The sequence below is a fragment of the Notolabrus celidotus genome, chromosome 20 (genome assembly GCF_009762535.1).
Source record: "Notolabrus celidotus isolate fNotCel1 chromosome 20, fNotCel1.pri, whole genome shotgun sequence".
NCBI classification, from domain to species: Eukaryota; Metazoa; Chordata; class Actinopteri; order Labriformes; family Labridae; genus Notolabrus; species Notolabrus celidotus.
Genome location: NC_048291.1, coordinates 26754106 through 26778406, shown reverse-complemented (window position 1 = coordinate 26778406; position 24301 = coordinate 26754106). Strand labels below are relative to the sequence as shown.

Here is a 24301-nt window from a genome sequence, read left to right as displayed (position 1 = left end):
TCATGCCATTAGTTATGCCCAACTCACCCTTTTCTGTAGCAGTGGTTAGCTGTTGAGAAATAACAGACTGTTTCCATGGGGTATCGACCAATCAGAATGAAGCTGTGTCGATATACATGATAACTGACTGTGAAGGCTTCAAACTGAAACAAACAGCTTTAATAATCTGGAAAGCTTCAAAATGTCTTCTGAAGATCTGAGCGGGTCAAACAGATACTTTTGCATCCATCCAAACTTATCTCATTACACATGCAGGTGTAGTGATGCAGTCCGCAGCTTTGGGAGTTCAGGTGAACATTAACTAGACTCTTACTTAACAGTGACTCCATGCTTCAAGGTAAATATTAAATGCAGGTTCTTTGCCATATCTGCTCCCCTGTGTGTTCTCTCGCTGGCGCTCTGGGAAATTAAAGCAACTGCCAGTCAGTGCATGACGCTGACTCACTGCAAAGCTGCTCTGATGCCTCTAAATATTCAGAGTATTTGGACTCGGGTTGCATGAGCAAGCCCACAGAGGCGTTGAGGAGGACTAGCTGCTGCAGAAACCGATCCAGGGGCCTGCACGGGTGTGGAGTCTCATTAAGTGGTTTGTCAGTCGGCGCTCAACCGACACCAGGCCGAGCTGCTGCTGTGCCAATCGATACAGTACACACAGTATCTGCTCTCACCCGGAGTCTCTGCGAGCAGGTTGGCACGCATGCTGGCAGGACTACAGGGTTGGGTGGAGCTAACCAGCCTTCACAGATTCTGCTCCGGTGCAGAGTCAGACACCAGGAGGCTGAGGCAGAGTGATGTACCACCAGCTCTGAACCTGAAGAAGAGACTACATTAGTCGATCCCTCTGTCGCTTTTTGGGAAGATTCACTTACTCATCATTAGTTTAAGATTGAACTGGACTATATTAATATTACTGCTGCAGTAATGTGTCTGTATGTAGATATTTAAAGCTCCTGTAGGGAGTTTTTCAGTAGTTATGAAACAGGCTGAAATTAACACGGATACTCTTTCATGATCTATAAAAGCAGACAAGAGCATCAGTGACAAGACGTGGTAACTTTTAATGCCTGAAACCGCTGCTAGCTGGTAGGCGTCACATGAGTACCACGATATATATTCAACAAGGGAACGACTTGAAAGTTCAATGACAGCAGGATGAAATATATCAACCTTACACATGCATAAGTCCAGCTCAGTCCTGGACCCTGTGGAGGTGGTGGCTGACAGGAGAATTATGGCCAAGCTGTCGTCTTTGATGAACATTTCTTTTCTATATATATTCTTGTTGAAATTCTTGTTCTGTACACCTTTTTGTTTGTTGCTGTAACTCCATGAATTTCCCCGTTGTGGGACGAATAAAGGAGTATCTCATCTTATGTGCAGGATTAGACCAGCAAGGAGATGAAGGGCACTGCTTTGTCCACAGGGGGCGCCAAAGCTAACACAAAGCAAAAGTTTGTCACAGGAGCTTTAAGGTGGTGTTTAATTTAACAACTCTATACTGTCGGCCTGCTCAATCCGTAGCAATTAGGGGTGTAACGATTCTTTTTAACATCGATTTGATTTGTGGTTGCCGATACGATTAAATGACGATATTGGTTCATTTAGAACGATACGATCTGAAACGATTCAGTAACTTTTTAGCCAAAAATTCAACCAGTGTGACTGTGAAATAAAGACCTTGATACTGGACAGTCCTAACCTTCTGTTGTTTCCTGTAAGGGAATCAGGTATAAATTAATGATGGATATAAATGTATAAATTTCAGCCGCTTATAAGATCGCGGATACAAGCGGCTGAAATGAGTTTCCTGCGAAGGGTGTCTGGGCTCGGCCTTAGAGATAGGGTCAGGAGCTCGGACATACGGAGGGAGCTCGGAGTAAAGCCGCTGCTCCTCCGCGTCGAAAGGAGTCAGCTGAGGTGGTTCGGGCATCTGATAAGGATGCCTCCCGGACGCCTCCCTTTAGAGGTGTTCCGGGCACGTCCAACTGGGAGAAGGCCCCGGGGTAGACCCAGAACGCGGTGGAGGGATTATATCTCCCGCCTGGTCTGGGAACGCCTCGGGATTCCCCAGGAGGAGCTGGAAAGTGTCGCCGGGGAGAGGGATGTCTGGGTCAATTTGCTTGGACTGCTACCCCCACGACCCGACCCCGGATAAGCGGAAGAAAATGGATGGATGGATGGATATAAATGTTGTGTGAAATCCCACGGCGCCTTAATAGGTGGTTGGATAGATTTGTGGTGTTGCCGTGGTTACTTTACTTGACCTTTACATGTCCTACAAACAGCGAGCGACTTGTGTTTACACACTGGACTGCAATGGTGGCTTGATAACTTCTCGCTCGCCGGATTCTCCTCTGCCGTCCGCCATGCTATGTTTTGTTGTCTGCTGGCGCGTGGCGATGACGGCACGGACAGGCAGCCTGAATTGAGTAACTTTAAACGTCTTTATCATTAAAAGTGTTAAAAAAAACACATCCATATAAAGTCTGCTGTGCTTAAATCCAATGTGTTATTCCCTCGTATGGATACAATCAATTTATTACCTTTTAAAATGATGTTAGATCGATATATGTCATCAGGAAGGCCGACTTGCCGAGCACAGACCGATGTAGTCGGATCATAGGAATATAAATGGATACATCGATGTAGTGGATGAATCGTTACACCCCTGGTAGCAATGCACTATATTACCATGACTACTGTCTGTTTAGAGGTAACTAGAGCTGTTATATATAAAACAAAGCATCTATGCATTGGGTCTTTCAAGGCCAAACTAAGCAGTGAGTAAGTCCTTTTCATTATACCTTCCATACCTGATTCATCACTACATTTATGACGGCTTTCTTCATCTTTTTCTCTTTCTTTCCAAATAAGATCGGTGAAACTCATCCTCTTCTTCCGGCTTGTGCACACGAGGAATCAGAGAAATCAAATATTGACACTATTCAATGTTCTTGCTGAATAAAATCAAAGAAGAAGAGATTTCCTCCATCTGTGAGAAGTAAATCGTGTGCCAATTCACACTTCTGTGCTTCTGACAGACAGAGAAACAACCAGTGAAAGTGCTGGTCAGTAGAAGAGTGCCAATCATCACAAATCAGTATAAATAGAAATCAGTTGGAGAAGATTAGGATTTTGTTTTTTCTGCAGCTTTGAAGATTTCATCTCGTTTACACAGAATTTAATAAAGTTTGAGGCAACTTAGTTTATTCCAAACATTGAGTGGCCTCTCAGGGATTTCATTCATGATGAGAATGTAAACTATTATCTATGTTGGTAAAATGATAAATGATGATAAATTCAGCTACATTTCTATTTTTCTTTTGCAAACCCTTCAACAATTTCACTATTTTTAATATTTAAATAAAAGCTTCTTACTTAATGCATTTGATGGATTAATGCATCATTTAATGCTTCAAAACTAAAGAAAACAATACAACCTTTTTCTGTACTTTTGTGTATCCTAGAGTAATTTTGCTCCAGCTTGTAAGTGCTGTATCTCATATGACAGTTATATAATCGGAAATAGAAACTATTGAGAAAGGTACTTTTTTTTGTTGAAATGGAACCATTGAGTGGAAATAAGAAGGCTAATTGGACAGATTGTGCTTTACAATTCATATCTATGATTTTTATTTCTGTTTATGATGAAAGAAGGCTCAAGAAAGAGCACGACACTGATCAGCTAATACTTGACACTGACATACTAATGTTACTTTAGTATAAGGAAGGCCAACGCTATGCTACTACATCACGGTTCAGAGTCAAGGCCGTCATCAAGCAGCAGCAGTCTAGTCAGAAATTGTATCAACCCGTAGCCAGCAACTCAGCAAAGATCGCTAGCTTGCTAACAATGACACCCTAAATTTCTGAGGTTATGCTGCATTCATGTGCTCCTCAGATGGTTGAGAAGTAATTCTTCCCATGCTTTCAATTCAGAAAGTAGGTTTTAATATTACCTGACTGTTTAATCGAGGTGGGATGCTAATAAATATGCTAATATATTGCTGTAGCTAATGTATCTGGATTGTTATCAAGGGTTAAATACCCTGATCTTGTTAATAGATCATTTTTCTAACAAGTCTAGGTCGCTCTATGTGGACTAAAAGTAACAGTGATACCATATTACAAATTATATTAAAACAAAAAGTTGATGTGCAACACGTGAATTAAAGCTCCTGTGAGGAACTTTTTGTTTGTGTTGACTTTGGCGCCCCCCTGTGGACTAAGTGATCTTGCTTATTTTGTCCTGTACATGTGTAAATTATGTTATCTCCTCCCGCTTTCAACCAACAGTCAACTATTTCACTCATTAAGAATATTTACTGCAGAAAAAGGGGTTTTCTTTGATGCGCTGTCAATCATCTCATCTGACACCTACCCCCTCACAGCCATTTCAGGCTTAAAAATAACAAAACAGAAATGATCAATTCCTTTTCTAACAATCTTGTTTACTTTTCTAGGTCACACAAAGCCATCACTGTTAATTTCAGTCCATTTCATGACCGCTTAAAAACTCCTCACAGGAGCTTTAATAAAAAGTTTCTTAACATTAACAAAACATTGTTTGCACGCTGTGTTGATGACGAATATGACCTCAAGTCGGGAATTTGGGCGCCAAATTCTTGCACAATTCAAACTCAGGGGGCGCTGGTGGCCTAGCGGTCTAGGCACCCCACATACAGAGGCCATAGTCCTCGTTGTAGAGGTCGTCGGTTCAACTCTTGTCCGCGACTATTTGCTACATGTCCTCTCCCTCTCTCTCTACTCCCGGTGTTTCCTGTCCTATCCATAAATGCACAAGGCAAAAATGCCCCAAAAATATAACTTAAGAAAATAAAAAAGACAATTCCAACTCAGAAACTAATTTTTCCGATGTGTCCTACAGCACCTGAATGCAGCATTAGACCACATTATAAACACTTTTCAATCAACTTCTGAACATTCCATATTTTTTCAATGCTACACTTTAATCCCAAATGATTCACCTTAAAGCAAATTAAAGCACATTGTAGTAACGTGTGACCGTCCGTTCCTCCTGTGGGTGTTCAACCCCAGAAACTCTCTTTACTGTGGGTGTTGTGGGGAGGAAAGAACGAGAAGATGCACCGCTCTCTGTGTGATCGTGACCTCGACCCAAATCAAAACAGCGACCTCGGTGCTAATCACACGGCTCCCTGGAGCTTCCTTTTATGTCGGCTGAGGCGAGCGCTTCAGAAACACAAGACGCTGCAGAGTTTGTCCTGTCATTAGCTATTAGCACAGAGGTCATAGCTTTCATTTTGACAGCGTTTTACCACACAGGAGAGATGTGACCAGGACTGTAGCCATCCCAGCAGCCCTCTGTCAGAATAATGTCACCCCGGTCACCAGCTGGCTTCTATACGCTGTCAAGTTGTACCCTGTACTTATACAGTGGACAAAAGACTAATACGGCAACTTTTATACAGTTTTTCAGCATGATGGTGATGAATAATAACACAGCTGAATAAATACTGCCTTCGATGGAACATTTTTATCCTTTAGCTCTAAATCGGCTCACTTATTTCTGAGTTTATAAAAACTCCTGAAACTTTACATCCAGTTCAAGCAGTCACAACAGTCACACGCTTATTCATGCACATTAGATGTATCAAACTTATTCTGCAAAATATACATAAATATTAGTGACAAAAGCTTATTTTTTTTTGTACAAAGGCTTGGAGATGCAAGACCAGAAATAGTTGGACAATATAATTACAGTTTTGAAAGTGCTTTAAAATGTTTAAGCTGTAGACGGCTTCAATTTTTGATTTTATTTTATGTCAAGTTATTTTATTTTATTTACTTTATTTATTGTATTTATTTTATTTATCTTATTTATTTTATTTATTTTATTTTATTTTTAAATGTATTTAATTTATCTTATTTTATTTATTTAATTTATTTATTTTATTTTATTTTTATGTTATTTATTTGATATGATTTTATTGAATTTGTTGTAATTTTTTATTTTTATTTTTATGGTATTTATCAGATTTGATTTTATAACGATATTGTAATTATTTTTATATATTTTTTATTTTTTTGTTTTGTTTTTTATGAAGCACTTTGGGCTGCATGCTTGAATATATGAAAGGTGCTATATATATTAAAATGGGAAGAGTTGAGTTGAGAATCAGCTGACACTATTATCAAACAGCTAATGTTCATCATGAGACAAATACACTACAGCAGCAAATCAATGTTAGCAGGACAGTCAGTCATTTTTCTGTGCTAACCCTCCATAACAGGGTTTAGTACTTGTCAATCTGTCAGTGTGTCAGTCTCTCTCTGCCTCCCCTCAGTGTGCTGCGGTGCTTAAACATCCCTCCAGGCAGGATCCAAAACTCTGACAGTCCATCTGTAAAAGACAGAAAGGGAAGATGTGATTGCATGAATGTGCTGAGGAGAGATTGATTCTGAACAGGTGCCCTCTCAGATAGAAGCAGCCTTACCGCTTTTGGACACATTATCGTCCCGTCTTCCTCCAACAGTTCCCCCCGTCAGCCCTCACTGCAGGCAACAAGCTGCTCTGAGACTCCACTATCAGAGCCTCATGTGTACAATATGTGCACACACGCAGGAGAACACAGTGCTGCATCCTGTCAGGAAAAATCTGCAGGGACTTCAGCCTTTTCATCCGAGGTATACGCCTGGTCAGCCAAACCCAGGGGCAGCATAACGGAGGGGAAGGCACAGTGCATGCTGGGAGATCACTTTGAAGGTCACTGCTCTTTTCAGTCTGCTGCAGCTAAACATGGGTTTTAATAGAGAGAATGCATAGGACTGAAGCAGCACCACAGGCCACAGAATCCTAGAAGCCATGCAGATAAGTTGGATCCCCTCACCCTGGAAAGCTGCAGCTTCACTCGCCCGGTCGTTGCTTTCAAGATTTCTCAGATGACTTCAAACCTGAGGCGCTTGTTCTGCAGACACCAGATGCTGCAAAGAGTTCTTACATGTTTGGATGTAAGAAAACCCTTAAATGATACGAGAACCATAAGGTCAAAGTGGATCCAGTCTTTAAATCTGATTGAACTGAGTTATTAGAGCAGGGGTCAACATTTGAGCTTTGTGAGGTTTAACAGAAGAGACCAGTTTCAGGAGCGAAAATGAAATGTCCCATTCTTTCCTGATAGAAGATTTCAGCTGCTCAAGTGTCCCTTTGTTGTATTTTTAGTTTCATAATGATCCAAATGTTTTCAATGAGTGACAAGTCAGCACCTGGACTCCTCTACTACAGAGCCATGATGTTGTAATACGTGCAGAATGTGGTTTTGCTGAAATATGTAAGACGTCATGGTCTTGATGGCAGCATATGTTGCTCCTAAACCTATATATATAATTCAGCATTAATGGAGCCTTCACAGATGTGGAAGCTACCCATGCGATGGACTCTCATGATCCCCAGACCATCAGGGATGCTGGCTTTGAACTGTGAGATGATAACAATGCAGTGACTTCCACTACAGAGTCATTTCTGTTTTTAATGCAGTGCCACCTGAGGGCCAAAAAATCATGGCTAAACCAGTGCTGGTTTTGGCCTTGTCCCTTTTGTACAGAGATGTCTCCAGATTATCTGAATCTTTTAATGATATTATGTAAGTAAGTACATTTTATTAAGTATAGCACCTTTCATAGAATAAAATCACAAAGTGCTTCACAGGAAAAATATTCAATTTAACATGAAATCATAAAACAGTGAAAGAAACAGACAATAAGATAAGATAAGATGCTCCTTTATTCAATAGCATAATTAAAACATTAGTCTGTACAAGGGGAGTCGAAGGCCTGTTTAAATAAATGTGTCTTTAAGAGTTTTTTAAAGAAGACAGCTGAACCAATATTTACAATGTTGGTGCCACCACTTCAAAAGCACGGTCACCTTTTGTCCTTCGATGAGCTCCAGGGACAACCAGCAAGCCCTGGTCAGAAGACCTGAGTGACCTACTGGTGAGGTAGGGGGTGGAGCAGGTCGGCGATATATTCAGGAGCCCTGACCATGCAGAGCTCTATACACAAAAACAAGAACCTTAAAATGAGTCCTAAATTTAACTGGAAGCCAATGTAGGGAAGATAGAATCGGAGTGATGTGGGTTGTCCGGCTGGACTTGGTCAACAGCCTTGCAGCAGTGTTCTGGACTAAGTGAAGACGATGGAGGGACGATTTAATATGTACTCTTGATTATTAAACCCCCGAATTCCTTTCAATTTTACTCTGAGGAATGATTTGTAAGCCATCAAGATCTGTTTTTATCAACATTTGATGCAGCATCCAAACTCTTGTAGAACTGTGGTTGTATTTAAGACCCTGGTTTTTACAGACAAGGTGTCATAAATACCTTGCATGAAGATTTGAATTGCATGAGTATGATTGTTTGTGTTGAGGCTACACATACTGTGTATACATATATTGGTATTCAGACTACATAGATCCAGACTGATGCTACCATTGTCTTTGAGCCCTTTATCTTTATGTATTTGGTGTGATTCAAAGATTCACATTTTCTCCAGCAAGTGTTTCTGTACACAGTTTGCCTCTGCATGAGACTTCTACATATTGTAAAGTCTTGGAAACAGCTTCAGGAACTTCTGTTAGTTTGCACCATGAAAGACACAAATTGAAAATGCTGCTGGATAGATTTCTTTGGCGACCACGACGAGATCATATCTTGTGAAATATCATCCTCTTCATGTGTAAATATCCTCTGAGAAGGTTAAACTTCTTTACCCTTCACTCGCCCTCCACTGAAGCCTCTTTAAAGTTTCTTAATGTCACCTTGAGGTCCAGCAAGTTTTAACAGCCCCGCTGTCCACAATCAATGAACTCGTCTGTCCCTGTTCATCTCTGTGAATGAAACTGATGTACGAAAAACAACCCTCTGGCCTCGTCGATATCTCCAGGGTTAACAGCGCAGAGTGATGGAGGCACGAGACAGCAGGGGGGGGGGATTTTAGGTAGAGCGATGCATTTAGAGTGGGACACAGGAGCAGGGTCAACTCTCAGAACAGCTTAATATTTAATCAACCCACCTCACCGGTAACCCAAAACCCCACAATCCCCTCTGGTCGCACACGGAGACAAATGGGGGAGAAGACGGGAGAAATGTAGAAAGACAGGGGAGGGCGAGACGACACTTTATCTCTGGGATCGTTTTGTGCTTTGACTGAGTGTGAGTTAAGTGAGGGAGAGAGATGTGATGGGGGACGTTTGCCGGGTGACAAAGGAGGTAAGACGACTGAGGTTAGCAGACTGAGAGAGAAAAATGGAGGATGGGGAATGACGGCGTTAAAACCTTCTTCATCATACTGACTGGAGCTGTTTGAGACAAGGTTAAAGACAGTGATGAGCACATTGAGAGGTTGATTGATGACATGATGAGGAGAGGTCGGACAGGGAGCAGAGACGTCGCAGTGTCGGGTCAAAACAGTCATGGGAGGGTTAGGATGAGAAATCCACAACAGAGTTAACAACTTCATCTCTGTCCTGTTATTATAAACCAGGGGTGTCCAAAGTACGGCCCGGGGGCCAATTGCGGCCCCAGGTCCATTTATTTATGGCCCAAAGTTTCCATCTTAAATTGTGTTATTTATAGCAAAGAAATTAATCACAGTTTCTTTCTACAAACAAAACTAAAGTCAATCCAGAAACGTCTCAAAAAGCTTCATATGGACTACCTGTCTAAAGCCAAGCTCTGGGAATTCTGCAAGGCGGCAATAAAGAAGAAATCCCTCAATAACATGGCCCCCCCATACCTCACTGACCTTCTCAAGTACTACCACCCCTCCCGCCGTCTCCGATCCTCTGACTCCAACCTCCTCACTCCCATTACTAAATCCAAGCACCGTACCTTGGGGGACCGAGCCTTTGCCATAGCCGCCCCAATCCTCTGGAACTCTCTCCCCCCACACATCCGTGCTTCTGACTCACTTCTTTCATTTAAGAAACAGTTAAAAACTTACCTTTTCAAACAGGCATTCCCCACACATTAATTTTTCCACCTCTTCCCTTGTCGTCTGCTTGTCTTGTATGTCTTTATTTGTATTGATTTATTTATTTGTAAAGCGTCTTTGAGTTATTTAAAAGCACTATATAAAACTTAGGTATTATTATTATTATTATTATTATTATTAAGAAACACAAGAACTCTTAAAGTTGACAGGTTTTCAAATTAATGTTTTTATCATGATGTGAAAATGTTCTTGATGAACGCTAAAACTTCAGAAGACACAAAAGAGGACACAAGACAAGATCAAATTATGAAATTGTGCAGAAAAGGCAAAATTTGGTGCATCAAAAATGTTCAGAACTCAGGAAAATAATTATTTTGTTCTTAAAATGTTGCCTGCTTGTCAGAAAAGTCTTAAAAACCACATGAAAAAGAAGTGTGATGAAATCTAGATCATGATCCTTGCCATAGGAAAATAATGATACAATATTTTTCCCACATTGCCCGACCCTAATGAGAAACATTTTCCTCCAGAAGAAGATAACGTTTGCTCATGTGTACATGGCTTGTGGAGAACTGAGGACTACCTAGTTACTGATTTATCGAGACAAAATTTAAAATGATTGTTATTAAATGAATATTTCATGTATAACTTTTGGGATTCCTAAGTCTCAGTAGGAGCCACTGGCCCTGAGGTATTCTGACAACATCATATGTGGCCCTCTTTGAAAAAAGTTTGGACACCCCTGTTATAAACCCAGAGACAAAGTCAAGGCACACAAGTGTTAGGATACTAAAACTCTTCCTGCATCACGTTGATTCTTCACTTTCAGTGTTTGTTTCCATGTTTCCTCTCAAACTTTAATGTTCCCTGGTCACAGTTTCAGAGATTTCAACACTTTGATCCAGTCTAGTCTGATAAAGAGCTGAGTAAGTGTTGTGTTGATCCTCCCGTGAGGTTTGGTTTTCTCTTTCGTCCGAGGGAAACTTTTGGCCAGATGGTGTAACAGGCAGAGAGGTCAAAGGTCACAGAAATCATTACTTTCTTGCCTACGGGGACTACAAACAATGGTTTGAAATTTCACATTGATCCATCCAGTGGTCATCAAAATTTAAACTCCAGACCAAATGTTGGATAAACAGATTGATGTCAGTGTGTGGACTCGTTCACGTCACTGCCAGGAGCTGTTTTTTGTCTTTATTAAACATGTAGAAGCTGCAAACACTTCACCTCCAACATTTGTGCTAGTGTTCATCTTTTAAAGTCTGCATGTGTGAGAGGAAAAGAGGGGAAGAATCCTGACTAAATAGCTCCAGCTGAAGCTTGTGGTTGCCATATTGGAAATGCTGACTCCAGCTGCAGTTTTTTTGCACTTTAGCATCATTTTTTAACTCCTCAGTTTTCCATTGGACCACACCACAATGATCAACTGAGCCAACCATTGCAGAGGATCATGTGTTAACCTGCTTCAGTAGAGTTTGGCATGCAGTTCAGCAAACCTAACAGCTTTTGTGACTACTACTACTTCGTCTCGGGCCGCTGGATGTTCCTACCGAGCTCTGGAGATTTGGGACACATGGAGGCAGAGGAGGCATACAGCTACGAGGGAGGAGAGCTGGTATAAGAAGACGGAGGTTTATGGAGAGGAGATAGAAGCTGTTTCTCTCCTCTCCCGTCATGGGCAACATGAGATCTCTGGCTAATAAGATGGACAAGCTAACAGGACTAGCCAGGAGTCAGACGGAGTTTCAGGAATGTAGCCAGACTCCAGACAGACCACCAGAGTGCCCTCCTCCTGATCTCTAAATAAAGTACTGATTCTGATTCGGATCATTGATCCCTAAAGCTTGTTGCACTCATGATATTCAAGTGCAAACATGCACACACATTCCTGCAGCTCTGTGCCGTGTGCTCTTGTTTTGTGTCTGATGAACTGTCTGCATCACCACTCTCTGCTGCATGTGGCTGCGCTGTGCACTCTCTTCCTGGCGTTGCTCAGTTCTGTCCACTGATACATGATTAGATACACTTAGGGGACACTTTGTACCAACTTTATTGTGAAGTGGATTTATGACAGGTGTGATATTTCACAGTTTATACTTGCCTTACTTCCTGTAGCGAGCTAGCAAAGAGCAGCTAGTTCAGATAAAGACAAAACAAAATACTCCACCTTATTTCACTCCAGCTACATGGGGCTGTTTTTTCTGAATGAGACCTTTTTTGCAGTGTGGCTCATTTGCTTGGAAAGAGTCCAAATTAATGCATAATGACTCCAGTGCACAGACTGACTACTCGCTCTGCAGCGCTGCGGTAGGTGCATTCAACCTTTTGCAGGTGCATTGTGAATGAGATGGCGTCTTTTGGGCTCATTTGCACACGTTGAGAAGGCAGAAAAGCCGTGCATTCCTTGTGTGAATGCAACTTCGTCTGTAGTTGCAGTTTAGAGCCAGGTGTGAGGTCTAGTGCCGTCCAGCCAGTTGTGACCACGTCTTCCGGCTCTCTTGCACTACAGCTGCCTGTCAGAGTCTGCAGGCTGCGGTTGGCTTTCTACTGAACCTTCACAGTGTTAGAGGAGTTAAAAGGTAAGCAACTCCCCTGGTAGAGAGAAGGGGGGTGTGTGGACGGGATGAATGGCAGTCAGTAAGTAGGTAGACGGGGACCGCCAGGAGCCCCAGTAAGGTCCCAGCAAAAAGCCACCCAGCCCGGTGTCAGCACTTTGGGGAGAAACCGGGAAAGTGCTGAGGTTGCATCAACGTAGGGAGATGAGGTGAAGTGGTGAAAATTTAACGAGGCTGATGAAAGTTTAAGGGTGCATGTTAAACAGGAGAGAGGATGGAGAGGCTGTAAAGTTTCAGAGGTTAGTGGAAGAAGAGGGCAGGTTTTTGGAGACGTCCTGGTTTTTGTCATTGTTTTTCCTGCTGGAGTATGACTCTAATTGTACCTGACACCTGAGGGCATCGCACAGTTCTTTCAAACCCCGGCTTGACCTTAAAGGTACCATCGTTCTCCTCTTTCACTTTTCGATAATTAGCTGCAAGGACATGGGTTGGTTTCAAGGACTGCGTCCCTCTGCACTGCGGCCTGGCTCGTATACATGCCAGAGCCCTGTAGCACTTTTGTCGACTGCCGTTCACATGATGCTACATAAAGCAGCCAGCGGATAAGTGTGCAGAGAGAGAGAGAGAGAGAGGGAGGGAGAGAGGGAGAGTCAAGCAGTGTGATTACATAAGGTTGGGTAACAGGCTCACTGTGGGGATACACACTCACTAGACGGTGTTGATGGAGTCTTTCACAGGCCTGATGGGGTGTTGATTAGGATGTGCTCACACACGAGAAGCAGAAGCTGAAATGGATTCTAATGTGCTCTTTTGCTCTCTTTGTTTCTCTCTCCATCTTCTTCATCACTTCCCTCATTTCTGCCATTTTCCCTCTTTTCTTTACTGCCCCCTTTGGCTGTTTCTCTTCTCCCTCTCTCTGTGAAATCACATCCACATTCTCCCCTGGCCGTCCCTCCCTCCCTCCCTCCCTCCATCCCTGTTCTCCTTCTCTCCTTCTTTCTGTCCTCCACTGATACCCAGGTGCGGTGCGAGCCTCCAGCATCTTCCCCATCCTCAGTGTCATCCTGCTCTTCATGGGAGGCCTGTGTATAGCTGCAAGCGAGTTCTACAAGGCGCGTCACAACATCATCCTCAGCGCGGGAATCTTCTTTGTGGCTGCAGGTGAGTCAAACACCGATAACATGAGACAGGAGGGAGGGGGGGGGGATTTGGGGATGAAGGGGGGGAGGGTCTGGATTTACAAATGTGTCATTGAGCAATGAGTCACTGCAGTCACCAACCTCCATGACCTCTTTCCTACAGCAGTGTCACAATAGGCAACTTTGACTTACTTATGATGAAGTGGCTCATGAAATCACAACCAAACTTGAACATGAATTTTAAGATACTTCCTTAGTAGCTCTACCTTTTTCTACATTGCCCATATTTGGTCAGTTATACAGTATGTTGCTCAATTTTCCCCTGACGTTCCTCTCTGGGTAACAATTGTTTTTATTTATAATCCATTTAATTCAGTTTTCCTAAAAGTCAAACACCTTCAATCTGCTTTTAAAAACTGTTGCAGAAGTTAATTTCTCTGACAACAAACTCTTAACAAGCTCAAGTTTTTGATGATGCTCTGCCCGCCTTCGTCAACTCTAATGTTAGCAAATGTTAGCAAAACTATCTGAAACTTCATCTGTGGTGACTTAGCTGTCGGTACCTTTTCTTGCACCAGATATTGAGCACAGCATCATCAAGTCAAGCTTGGCCTACAGAACATCAGCTGATCTTAACGACAGCTCTTTAATCTGTATTCTTTTTTTTTTAAGTTATATTTTGGGCTTTTTCCCCTTTATTAGATAGGACAGCTGAAGACAGACAGGAAATGTGGGGAGTAGAGAGAGGGGGAAGACATGCAGTACATGGTCAACCGGCCGGGAGTCGAACCAGCGACCTCTGTGACAAGGACTATAGCCTCTATACGTGGGACGCTTAGACCGCTAGGCCACCAGCGCCCCTATTCTTTATTGGGATCCCCATTAGCTTCCACAGTGTGGTTGCTAGTCTTCCTGGGGTCCACACAACAAAACAAAAATAAGATAAACAATAATTTAAAATCACACTTTATCCATAAAACAAAAATGCAATAGCAGCCAATTATAAAAATGGTGTTAGCAGATAACCAGTGCTCACATATACCTGTGATTAAAAGCAGAATATTTAGTCTGTCACAAAGAACTGTGGTGTGTTATTCCAAATAACAGTTTGCATAAATGACAGAAGACTCTCCTGCTGCTCTCCCTGCAAACCGCTTTAAAACCCTCCTCCACCCCAGTTCCTCCATTTCTGCTATCAGTGTCATGTGTATCGTTACTGATGCTCGCTCTGTTCTGTACCACAGGGGTCTTTGCTGATGCTCTCCCTGCCTTGGCTTTTCATGTTTCAATAATAATAATCTATAGGACTTATATAGCGCTTTCCTGGGAACTCAAAGATGCAAAAGAAATTAAAATGAAAGAGAGGGGAGGTGTGCTCTCCCCGCCTCAGGCTTTGGCATTCCACATAGGTGCGTGGAAGGGCAGGGAGCTCCCAGAACAGAGCTTTACCACCAAATATAACTTAATGCAGGCAGATAATTTGTTCTTTTAATGAGAGATAACGTTTTAACTTAAGTGGTAGAGCCGGTTTGACTTCACCTTTAGCTGCATGCTGCTGGATTTACGTATCCAGTGCCATTTCTAGTTCATGGTAAACGGAAGAGCAGCAAACGTATAATAATTCCCAGATTCCTTTCATTGATAGACTTCTAAAAACACAGCAGCATCACATCATTACAGTGTTTGAGCTCCCCACCCTGACACTGCTCTCACTTGTTCTGCAGCTACAGGTCACTCCTTCACTCTTCCTTCTTTTGTCCTCCTTTTTTTCTCCTCCTGATCCTTCAGCTGGGCTAAATGCCACCCAAAGGGACTCGTCTCTAAAAATATTATGTCCCTGACACACTTTCTGTACGATCCTTCTCCTCAAACATTTCTACATGTGTGACTAAACCAACACATCACAGGACGTGTAGATTAATGGCTTCATGATGACTGAAGCCGAGTGTTGTTAAGCTGCAGGAGCAAAGACACGGAGAGTACGATCAGTCAGGATGGAGAGTCGTGTGGAATAGTGATCTTAGTTCACGGCATTAATCAGCACTTTAACATATAGAAGCATATTAAGTAAGAGTTCATCCTGGTGATATCTTGTGTCCTGGAGCTCATCCTGTGCTTCTCCTGCAGGTCTGAGCAACATCATCGGGATCATCGTGTACATATCAGCCAACGCGGGGGACCCTTCGAAAAGCGACTCAAAGAAGAACAGCTACTCTTACGGCTGGTCCTTTTACTTTGGGGCGCTGTCCTTCATCATGGCTGAGATGGTGGGCGTCTTGGCCGTGCACATGTTCATCGACCGCCATCGACAGCTTCGAATAGGGGCACGGGCAGCCGACTACCTCCAAGGCTCGGCCATAACGCGAATCCCCAGCTACCGCTACCGCTACAGACGCCGCTCGCGCTCCTCCTCCCGCTCCACAGACCCATCACACTCCCGTGACACCTCGCCGGTGGGTCTAAAGGGCTTCAGCGCGCTACCATCCACGGAGATCTCCATGTACACGCTTCCCAGGGACACACTTAAGTCCTCCGGCACACCCACCGCCACCTACAACTCTGAGAGGGACCACAACTTCCTGCAAGTCCACAACTGCATCCAGAAGGACCTGAAAGACTCGAGTCACACCAATACAGCAAACCGCCGCACCACGCCGGTATGAGGGAGTCGACACAGGCCAGGCGAGCCCGGCGAAGAGAGCAGAGACCAGGAGACACGGGAACCCCTGTGGGTGCAGCCGGCCCCAGGAGGAGATGGATTTCCATGTTTATAGACATTTGTTCTTTTTGTTCAGCTGCATGACTTTTCCATTACCATTGTTGAGAGCGATTCAACAGGTCTGCTGTGTTCCTGGATTGAATGGCGGATTTAGTGAGAGGGAGGTCAGGTTGTCCCAAGAACGTGTGATCTGTAATTTTTTGCGCGGGGTTTGTTTATGAGGGACGGGGCGGGAGGGTGGGAGGGGGATGGGCGTTTATGAGATAAAGAAGTGGTTTCATGGTTTCATAGCCCTTTGGTTTGACAGTTTCGCCCACCAAGTTCGGTTGGAGCAACAGGTCGAGCTCCCCCTCAGCCAGCCCACTGCTCAGATATACATCTCTTTTATTTATTGACTTCTTTGTTCATTTTTTGCATTAAAACTGTGAATTGTTACAGTTTGGGATTCAGTAAGAATTAGCCCAATCTGTAATCTCTTACAAAGGTACTATATATATATGTATTACTTTTATAGATAAATTATTACGTTAATAATCAAGAGTTACATACTTTACCTGAAGCAAAAAAGACAAAAAAACAAAGTAACTAAACCAAGTGCTGTTGTTGAGATGAAAAAGACTCTTTTAGTATCTGTTTCTTTGAAGGTCGAGAGCAGGAGACGGTGCTTTAGGTAGCAGCAGTTCACGGTGACTGGTGCCGCTGGAGGTGCGCAGTCAACAGTAGAATAATATCTATTCTTTTAATAGAACCTTCTCGTCTTTTTCTGTCCCTGTTCGCTTTCCTTTTTTTTGAGGGGGTCGTGACGGAGAGTTGAACCCCTCCGCAGAAAGAGCCAACAAAAAAAAAGGGGTTCAAAGTTCAAAAAGACTCTGAACACGACTTCTGAGAAAAAACAAAACCAAAAAAAAGAAAGGAGCAGAGGGAAAGGAAAAGAAGAGGATGCCAAACTCAAAAACAAAAACAAGTTAAATATAAAATAGTACAAGAGAAGCTAAGTGACTCACAATTTCAGAAATTAAATGCATGCTATAAAATTACAGCAAATCTGCTCTTGAGAAACTTAAGTTTTAAAGGTTAATAATTATAAGAGGAAAAAAACGACGATGCTAAACTTTAAAGTATTAATATTTTCATGTGTAATTTTCATATGTTTTCTTTTTTTATTTCTTTAGTTCATTTTAACTTGTTGCTTTTGTGAGACGAACCAAACAATCTACACTGAACAAAAACTGCTTTTTTAAAAGGTTTGGTTGATTTCTTTATAAATATATAAATATATGTATGTATGTGTTTTATTTTTAAAACTCACACAGCCTTAGCCATTTCTTTGTTTCTTTTTGATTTTTAATGTGTTGTTCAAATTGAAAATGAAATCTTTCAAGGTGCCAAAACCGAATGATCCTATACTTGGATGCATCAAGTCCTGATGAATAAAATACGAACCCTAGGGGGAACAAACCATCACGTTTCACTGTGTTTCTCTCAGGTGCTGAACTTACAAAGACCATGACACGTAAAAACAGGCTGAAGAGAAGTAAGGGAGTTTGTATTGATTGAATCACTGGTGGTCCCCCTTAGTGGGGGTCAAATCGCAGGTTGAGAACCACTTGAATACAAACATACTGGATGGTTTGTGGCGGTATACATGTGTGTACAAAATCAATCTTTATTTATATAACGCCAAATCACAACAAATGTTTCCAAACAGAGCAGGTCTAGACCGTCCTCTATGTTCTATTATTAACAAAGACCCAACATCAAGTCAGGATCAGATCCAGTCCCATCTTACAGACAGGACTCAGTCTGATCTCATCTTAATCCACCATGAGGAGAGCACTTTGCAGCATTTAGCAAGTTACAGTGGCAAGGACAAACTTCCTTTAACAGGCAGAAACCTCCAGCAGGACCAGACTTATGTTAGACACACATCTGGAAAGAGGGATAGAGGGAGATGAAGAAAGAGAAATGAAAGTGGTGAGACAGATAGTAGGAGTTGTAGAAGGAACCTACGAGACAAGGGAGCTCAGGGACTCCAGAAAGGTCTATGCTTAGTAACTTTAATGGGACAGGAAGAGTATAAGTCAGAGACAGGCAGAGAGAGGAGAGAGAGGGAACAACAGGATCCCAGTGTGTCAGTCTAAGCCTATAGCAGCATAACTAAGACCTGGTCCAAGCCTGATCCAGCTCTAACTATAAGCTTTATCAAAAAGGAAAGTTTGAAGCCTACTCTTCAAAAAGAGCAGAGAGGGTGTCTGCCTCCCGGACCCTGACTGGTAGATGATTCAAAAGGAGAGGGGCCTGAATCAGTGAGACAGTGTGGGGACCATCCATATGGGGACCAAAAAAATGGTCCCCACAAGGTTCATTACAAAAGTATTGATAACGGGATAGTTTGAGGGTAACAGTTTGTGTGTGTGTGTGTGTGTGTGTGTGTTTGTGTGTGTAAGTGTGTTCCAGAATCAATGTGAGGGCTATTGTTTAATTGAAGCAGAGTGAGGACTTTTTAACTTAATCTCACTGTTTTGAAAACTACACATAAAGAATAATAATCCCACAAGTCTTCAGTGAGATTAAGGTTCAGTTACTTTGTGTGTTAGGGTTTGCACCAATCACAGAACATCTGAGACACTTTCTGCTAGGCAGGGGTTCCCAAAGTGTGGGTCGGGACTCCTTAGGGGACGCCAAACACAAAGGGGGGGTCGTGAGATGTCTTCCAGAATGTTTATTTTTTTTAATCATCTAAAATTAGTACATTTTACCCATTATAGTCAAATATAACGACAAAAATAGTAGCTAACCTTGAAATAAAACCTTGAAAATAGAAAATGTAATGAGTTTTCTGCCTTTCTTTGTTGCTAGATGACTCCTAAGTTTAGGGTTAGTGAACAGTTAATTATCTAAAGCATCAGTAGCAGCAGGTTCATTCATAACGGCACAGGAAACACAGACACATGCTCATATAGGTAGGGTCATTTTCTGCAGACCAGCTAAATGAAGCCACATTAAATCACTTTGAGGGACAGTGAGGGTCACAAGACTTTGGAATCTATATTTTGGGGGTCACGGGCTGAAAAGTTTGGGATCCCCTGTTCTAAAGGCGATGGATCTGTTGTGTTGTTTAGGTCTGAGGGAGTATCAGAGTCCTTCTAGTCCTTTCTTAAAATCTATACCAAATATTGGCAGCCTTCAACCGTCAGCCTTTATACAGCCATAAAAATAAAAGCTGAGTTGTCAACAGTAAACCCTGCGCGCTCTGCTAAAGCCTCCGCCTCGGTCTGCTGATGTAAAATATCATATAATAATTATCAACCACTGGGAGTCATAGTCCAAAAATATCAGTACTTGGCCTTCAAATGCCAGACAAACCCTGCAGATGAAACAAGTCTGACAACATTCAAACTCAACTTCATGCCAATTACACCAGAAGAGAACGCAGCTTAATGTTTTTATAAACACCTCTTTAGCACAATTTGCCAAACTTCATCCCCTCAGATAAACAAGATGTTAGTTTTGACTTCAGCACAGATTTCTTTACTTCACTGGATGTTTCTCTTTGAGGTAGAAAGCCCGAGAGAAGACAGCATGTAAGACACAGACAGTCCTGGTGTCTCTCTAAGACATTCATGAGAGAGAAACACAGGTTTGCAATAACACCATCAGGTTCATTCGACTGACAGTTTCCCTGCAAAGAGAACAACTAACACCTTTCTACACTGCACTCTGAGAGCATTGCTTTCAGGGCCAAACACACGTCTCTGAGTGTGTGTACGGGTACACAAGTGCTCGTGTTGAAGCTGAAGCCGATACAAGGTAGATCTATTTGTGAGACAAAAGTGGTTCACTCTTCAGGTCCAGAGACACAGAGAGAAAGAGATCCTTTGAAGGAAAAAGACGAAATGAATAAAATAAAGAGATTCAGAGCGTACGCCGTGAGGTTCAGTTTGACGGTATGTACGTTAGTGTTCAAGTTTAAACGCCAACAGGTTCATCAAACAAGGGGAGGTAAGAGAAGGGAGGGGTAAGGTTCTATTAAAAAAGTGCTGACTTCCTGATTTGCCACTATCTGAGCTCACTGACACAAGCTGCTTTCCATAAATCTAATGTAAAAATATGTCAACAAAGCAGTTTAAATAAACAGGGCTTTTTTATGTATAGCCGTCTTTATTCAGAATTCATAACCAGAAGTCATTTTACAAGTTTGGGTTACATTAAAGAGAAAGTATGCGTGTGTTAGGAGAGAGGCTTAGCTACACTGTCCTTCTTATAAAACAGGAAGCAGCCTTGGATTCTCCTTTTTAATTTGTTTAAGGATTAAGTTTTCTCTCAGTCCTCCCCTTCTTTAAAGACATGTCCTCCAAGTGTGTCTCAATGTCTTCTCTAGCTGTGTGTCTGTCCTGAAAGGCAGTGGGTGAAGTTTAGAAGTAGGCTCACTTTAGGCTGATTTTGAAACCTCTGAAGGGCCCCCTGCTGGCCATTAGGAGGAGTGCAGTTTTAAAGCAGCTCCTCTTTGGCCTCCCTTTTTAAAACAAAATGCAACATCCACTTCTAATGTGCAGTTTGTGAGAACACCACAGCTGAGATGTGTCTAAGCTGCATTCCATGTTTGAAACTAAGGGCAACATTTGGCTAATTTAAATTATGTAAAGTGTTTTTTTGTGCAGAGCCCCCGAGTTCAGTGTGACATTAAAACGGTGAAACTAACGCAAATATATCCTTATGAGAAACTGCCTGAGCTGGAGGTGCTGGTGACAGTCCCCTGCGTTATGTCCAGCTCCAATTCACTGTGCAGGTGAACGGATGAAGAAACTCACCCTGCTCCCCTGCCTCCTCTTCCTCTCCCTCTGGCTCCACACAGAGGGGAGTTGAATCCAGAGGAAGCTAGACGTGCCCTTGAAGAGTCAATGCTGTTTTTTTTTATCTTGGCAAGCGCACAGAGTTGGACACTGCACCGTGATGTCAGAGAGGTCAGGACAAACGTCTCAGTGCTAATACTAATGATATTAAGGATCTCTATAAAGAATATTATAACTCCTCCGACGGCGGCAAGAGGTCTGAGAGGGGTCGCATGATGATCAGAGGCCAGATTTATACGCTCAGTTTGCAGCCGTTTACTGGAAAGAAGACAACAGGGGGGAAAAAGATGGGGGAACTTCACTTCTTGTGCCCTTAAAAGTGTGCACTTAAGTGGGCTCACTTTAAAGTGCCTCTTTAGTGCACACTTTTAAGCATACGTCACCAGGCTTGTGTTGCAGATCGAGTCCACAAGAATGCATACCTACACTTTTAAGAGGACACTTTTAAGAGGACACTTCAAAGTGCTCTTCAAAGTGCACACTTTTAAGCATACTTTTAAGTGCACACCCACAATTTTAAGGGGAAACTTTTAAGAGGACACTTCAAAGTGCACACTTTTAAGCATACTTTTAAGTGCACACCCACACTTTTAAGGGGATACTTTTAAGAGGACACTTGAAAGTGCACACTTTTAAGCATACTTTGAAGTGCACACCCACAATTTTAAGGGGATACTTTTAAGAGGACACTTGAAAGTGCACACTTTTAAGCATACTTTGAAGTGCACACCCACACTTTTAAGGGGATACTTTTAAGAGGACACTTCAAAGTGCACACTTTTAAGCATACTTTGAAGTGCACACCCACACTTTTAAGGGGATACTTTTAAGAGGACACTTCAAAGTGCACACTTTTAAGCATACTTTGAAGTGCACACCCACACTTTTAAGGGGATACTTTTAAGAGGACACTTGAAAGTGCAAACTTTTAAGCATACTTTGAAGTGCACACCCACAATTTTAAGGGGATACTTTTAAAAGGACACTTCAAAGTGCACACTTTTAAGCATACTTTGAAGTGCACACCCACACTTTTAAGGGGATACTTTTAAGAGGACACTTGAAAGTGCACACTTTTAAGCATACTTTGAAGTGCACACCCACAATTTTAAGGGGAACCTTTTAAGAGGACACTTCCAAGTGCTCTTCAAAGTGCGCACTTTTAAGCATACTTTTAAGTGCACACTTTTGGTCCTACACTCTTATTTGGACCCTTTGAAGTGGACACTTCAAAGTGCTCTTTAAAGTGCACACTTTGAAGGGTGCTTTATAATGCATTCTTTTAAGTGCACTTTTAAGTTGATATCCTCAAGTGCACATTTTAATTCACTCCTTAATGTTCACACTCATAAGTGCACATTATGATGTGAAATTAGTTTACAACCTGCAAAATTTCACTTCTAAGTGCTTCAAAATAAATGCATTTGAGTGCATTTTAAGTGCACACTTTTACATGAATGTCGTAGTGGTTACTTTAAAGTGAAGTTACATTTTCACACTTTTGGAGCCAAGATAAGGAAACTTTTACAAGTCGGACATGTGACTGTCATTAAAGTGCACTTCAGATTTCAGACTTTTCAGGGCACTTTACATTTTTTTCTAAATTATTGAGAGCCTTCTTAAGTGTGCTTTAAAGTGGGAGCACTTCATTGGTGCATACTTGAGTGCACTTGAAAGTAAACATTATTAGAGAACCTTAAAGCACAAACTTTTTAGTGTAGATTTTAAATGAACACTTCTGAGAGCACTTTAAATTAAACATTTTTAAGCTAAATCAAAAGTGAGCGCTTCTTAGTTCACTTCAAAGTGGTGATCATAGTCTGATCTGACATTTGCAGTTTGTTGTGCAAGGTGATGGAGGGATTTGGCCTTTTTACAACATTTCCTTTCCAGCATTTGACCCCCTTACCCTCCCCTCTTTGACTCACTCCTTCCCTCCCCTCCTCCATCTTTTTGTTTTACCTGCTGTGTTTATAAAAGTTTCTCTGCAGTGTTGGGGTGGAGTCATCAGTGAGTTGACGGCGGTGTGAGGAGATGAACTCCTGGCTGAAAATATTAAAAGCAAACACAGACTCTCTCTCTCTCTCTCTCTCTCTCTCTCTCTCTCTCTCTCTCTCTCTCTCTCTCTCTCTCTCTCTCTCTCTCTCTCTCTCTCTCTCTGGCTTTGTGTTTCTGCCAGGCAGCAGTGTTACATAACCTGACATCAAACGACTAATGACCTTTCTCTGACTTTACTGGACGACGTTCTGGGACGGAGAGGTAAGCACCCATGGGAGCTGTGTGGGCGCGTCACCTGAAGCCTCCAACTTTAGGTGGCTGAGACGGAGGCTTCATCCTCACACAGTCACTCTGTGAGAAGTACTGCCCCTGCAACAAAATACAGCCTGAACTGTGTGTTTGCATTTGTCAGGAGAATCTTTATCATTTTATCCTGTGCGTGCAAACATTATATCTGCATGTGCATTCCTGTGTGTGTGTGTGTGTGTGTGTGTGTGTGTGTGTGTGTCCCTGTTGTTTGTGCTGACCAGAGAACAGTTGCTGACTGCGCTCACCCCAGGTTATTTTTGGGTCATGCAGAGTTGAGTGGCAACACAGAGCTATAAACACGGTCAACCAACTGAAAAAGAAAGAAAAAGTCATCGGAGCAGACATACTCTGAAATGACACATTTACATCACCCCCAACTGCTGATAGCCTCCATGCAAAGCTTCAACCTTTCCTGGATACAAACTGTGGACCAAAGAGGAGACCCAGATGATTTTTACAAACCATCTGAAGCTTTGAAATCCAGCTCTGGAAAAAAAAAAGGGAGATAAAAAGGAAAAGAGAGAGATAAAGAGGAGGAACCAAAGTAGGCTACAGCACACAAAGTGCTCTGGGATGCATGAAGCAAAGGCAGCGCTGCGCTCTGCCCTCTGGTGGTGTGACGGGGGGATGGAGCGTGGGGGAAGTCTCCGTCAGCTCAGAGAACGCTGTGTCCATGAACGGGCCCTGAATACTGATGCCACAGTGCAGGGGTGCAGGAACTGCAGTCTGGCAGGCCCAGGAGGAGCTCTCAGG

The 24301-nt window shown here is 42.5% G+C and overlaps 1 protein-coding gene across 1 annotated transcript in view; it reads left to right on the top strand.

The window, feature by feature from the left end:
* Positions 1-17849, top strand: part of cacng2a (calcium channel, voltage-dependent, gamma subunit 2a) — a 91575-nt gene extending 73726 nt beyond the window's left edge. The window contains exons 3-4 of the mRNA XM_034711696.1: positions 13551-13691; positions 15797-17849. Of these exons, the coding sequence (XP_034567587.1) occupies positions 13551-13691; positions 15797-16332 (677 nt within the window). The 3' untranslated portion in view covers positions 16333-17849. The remainder of the gene's footprint in view (positions 1-13550; positions 13692-15796) is intronic.
* Positions 17850-24301: the final 6452 nt, after the last annotated feature.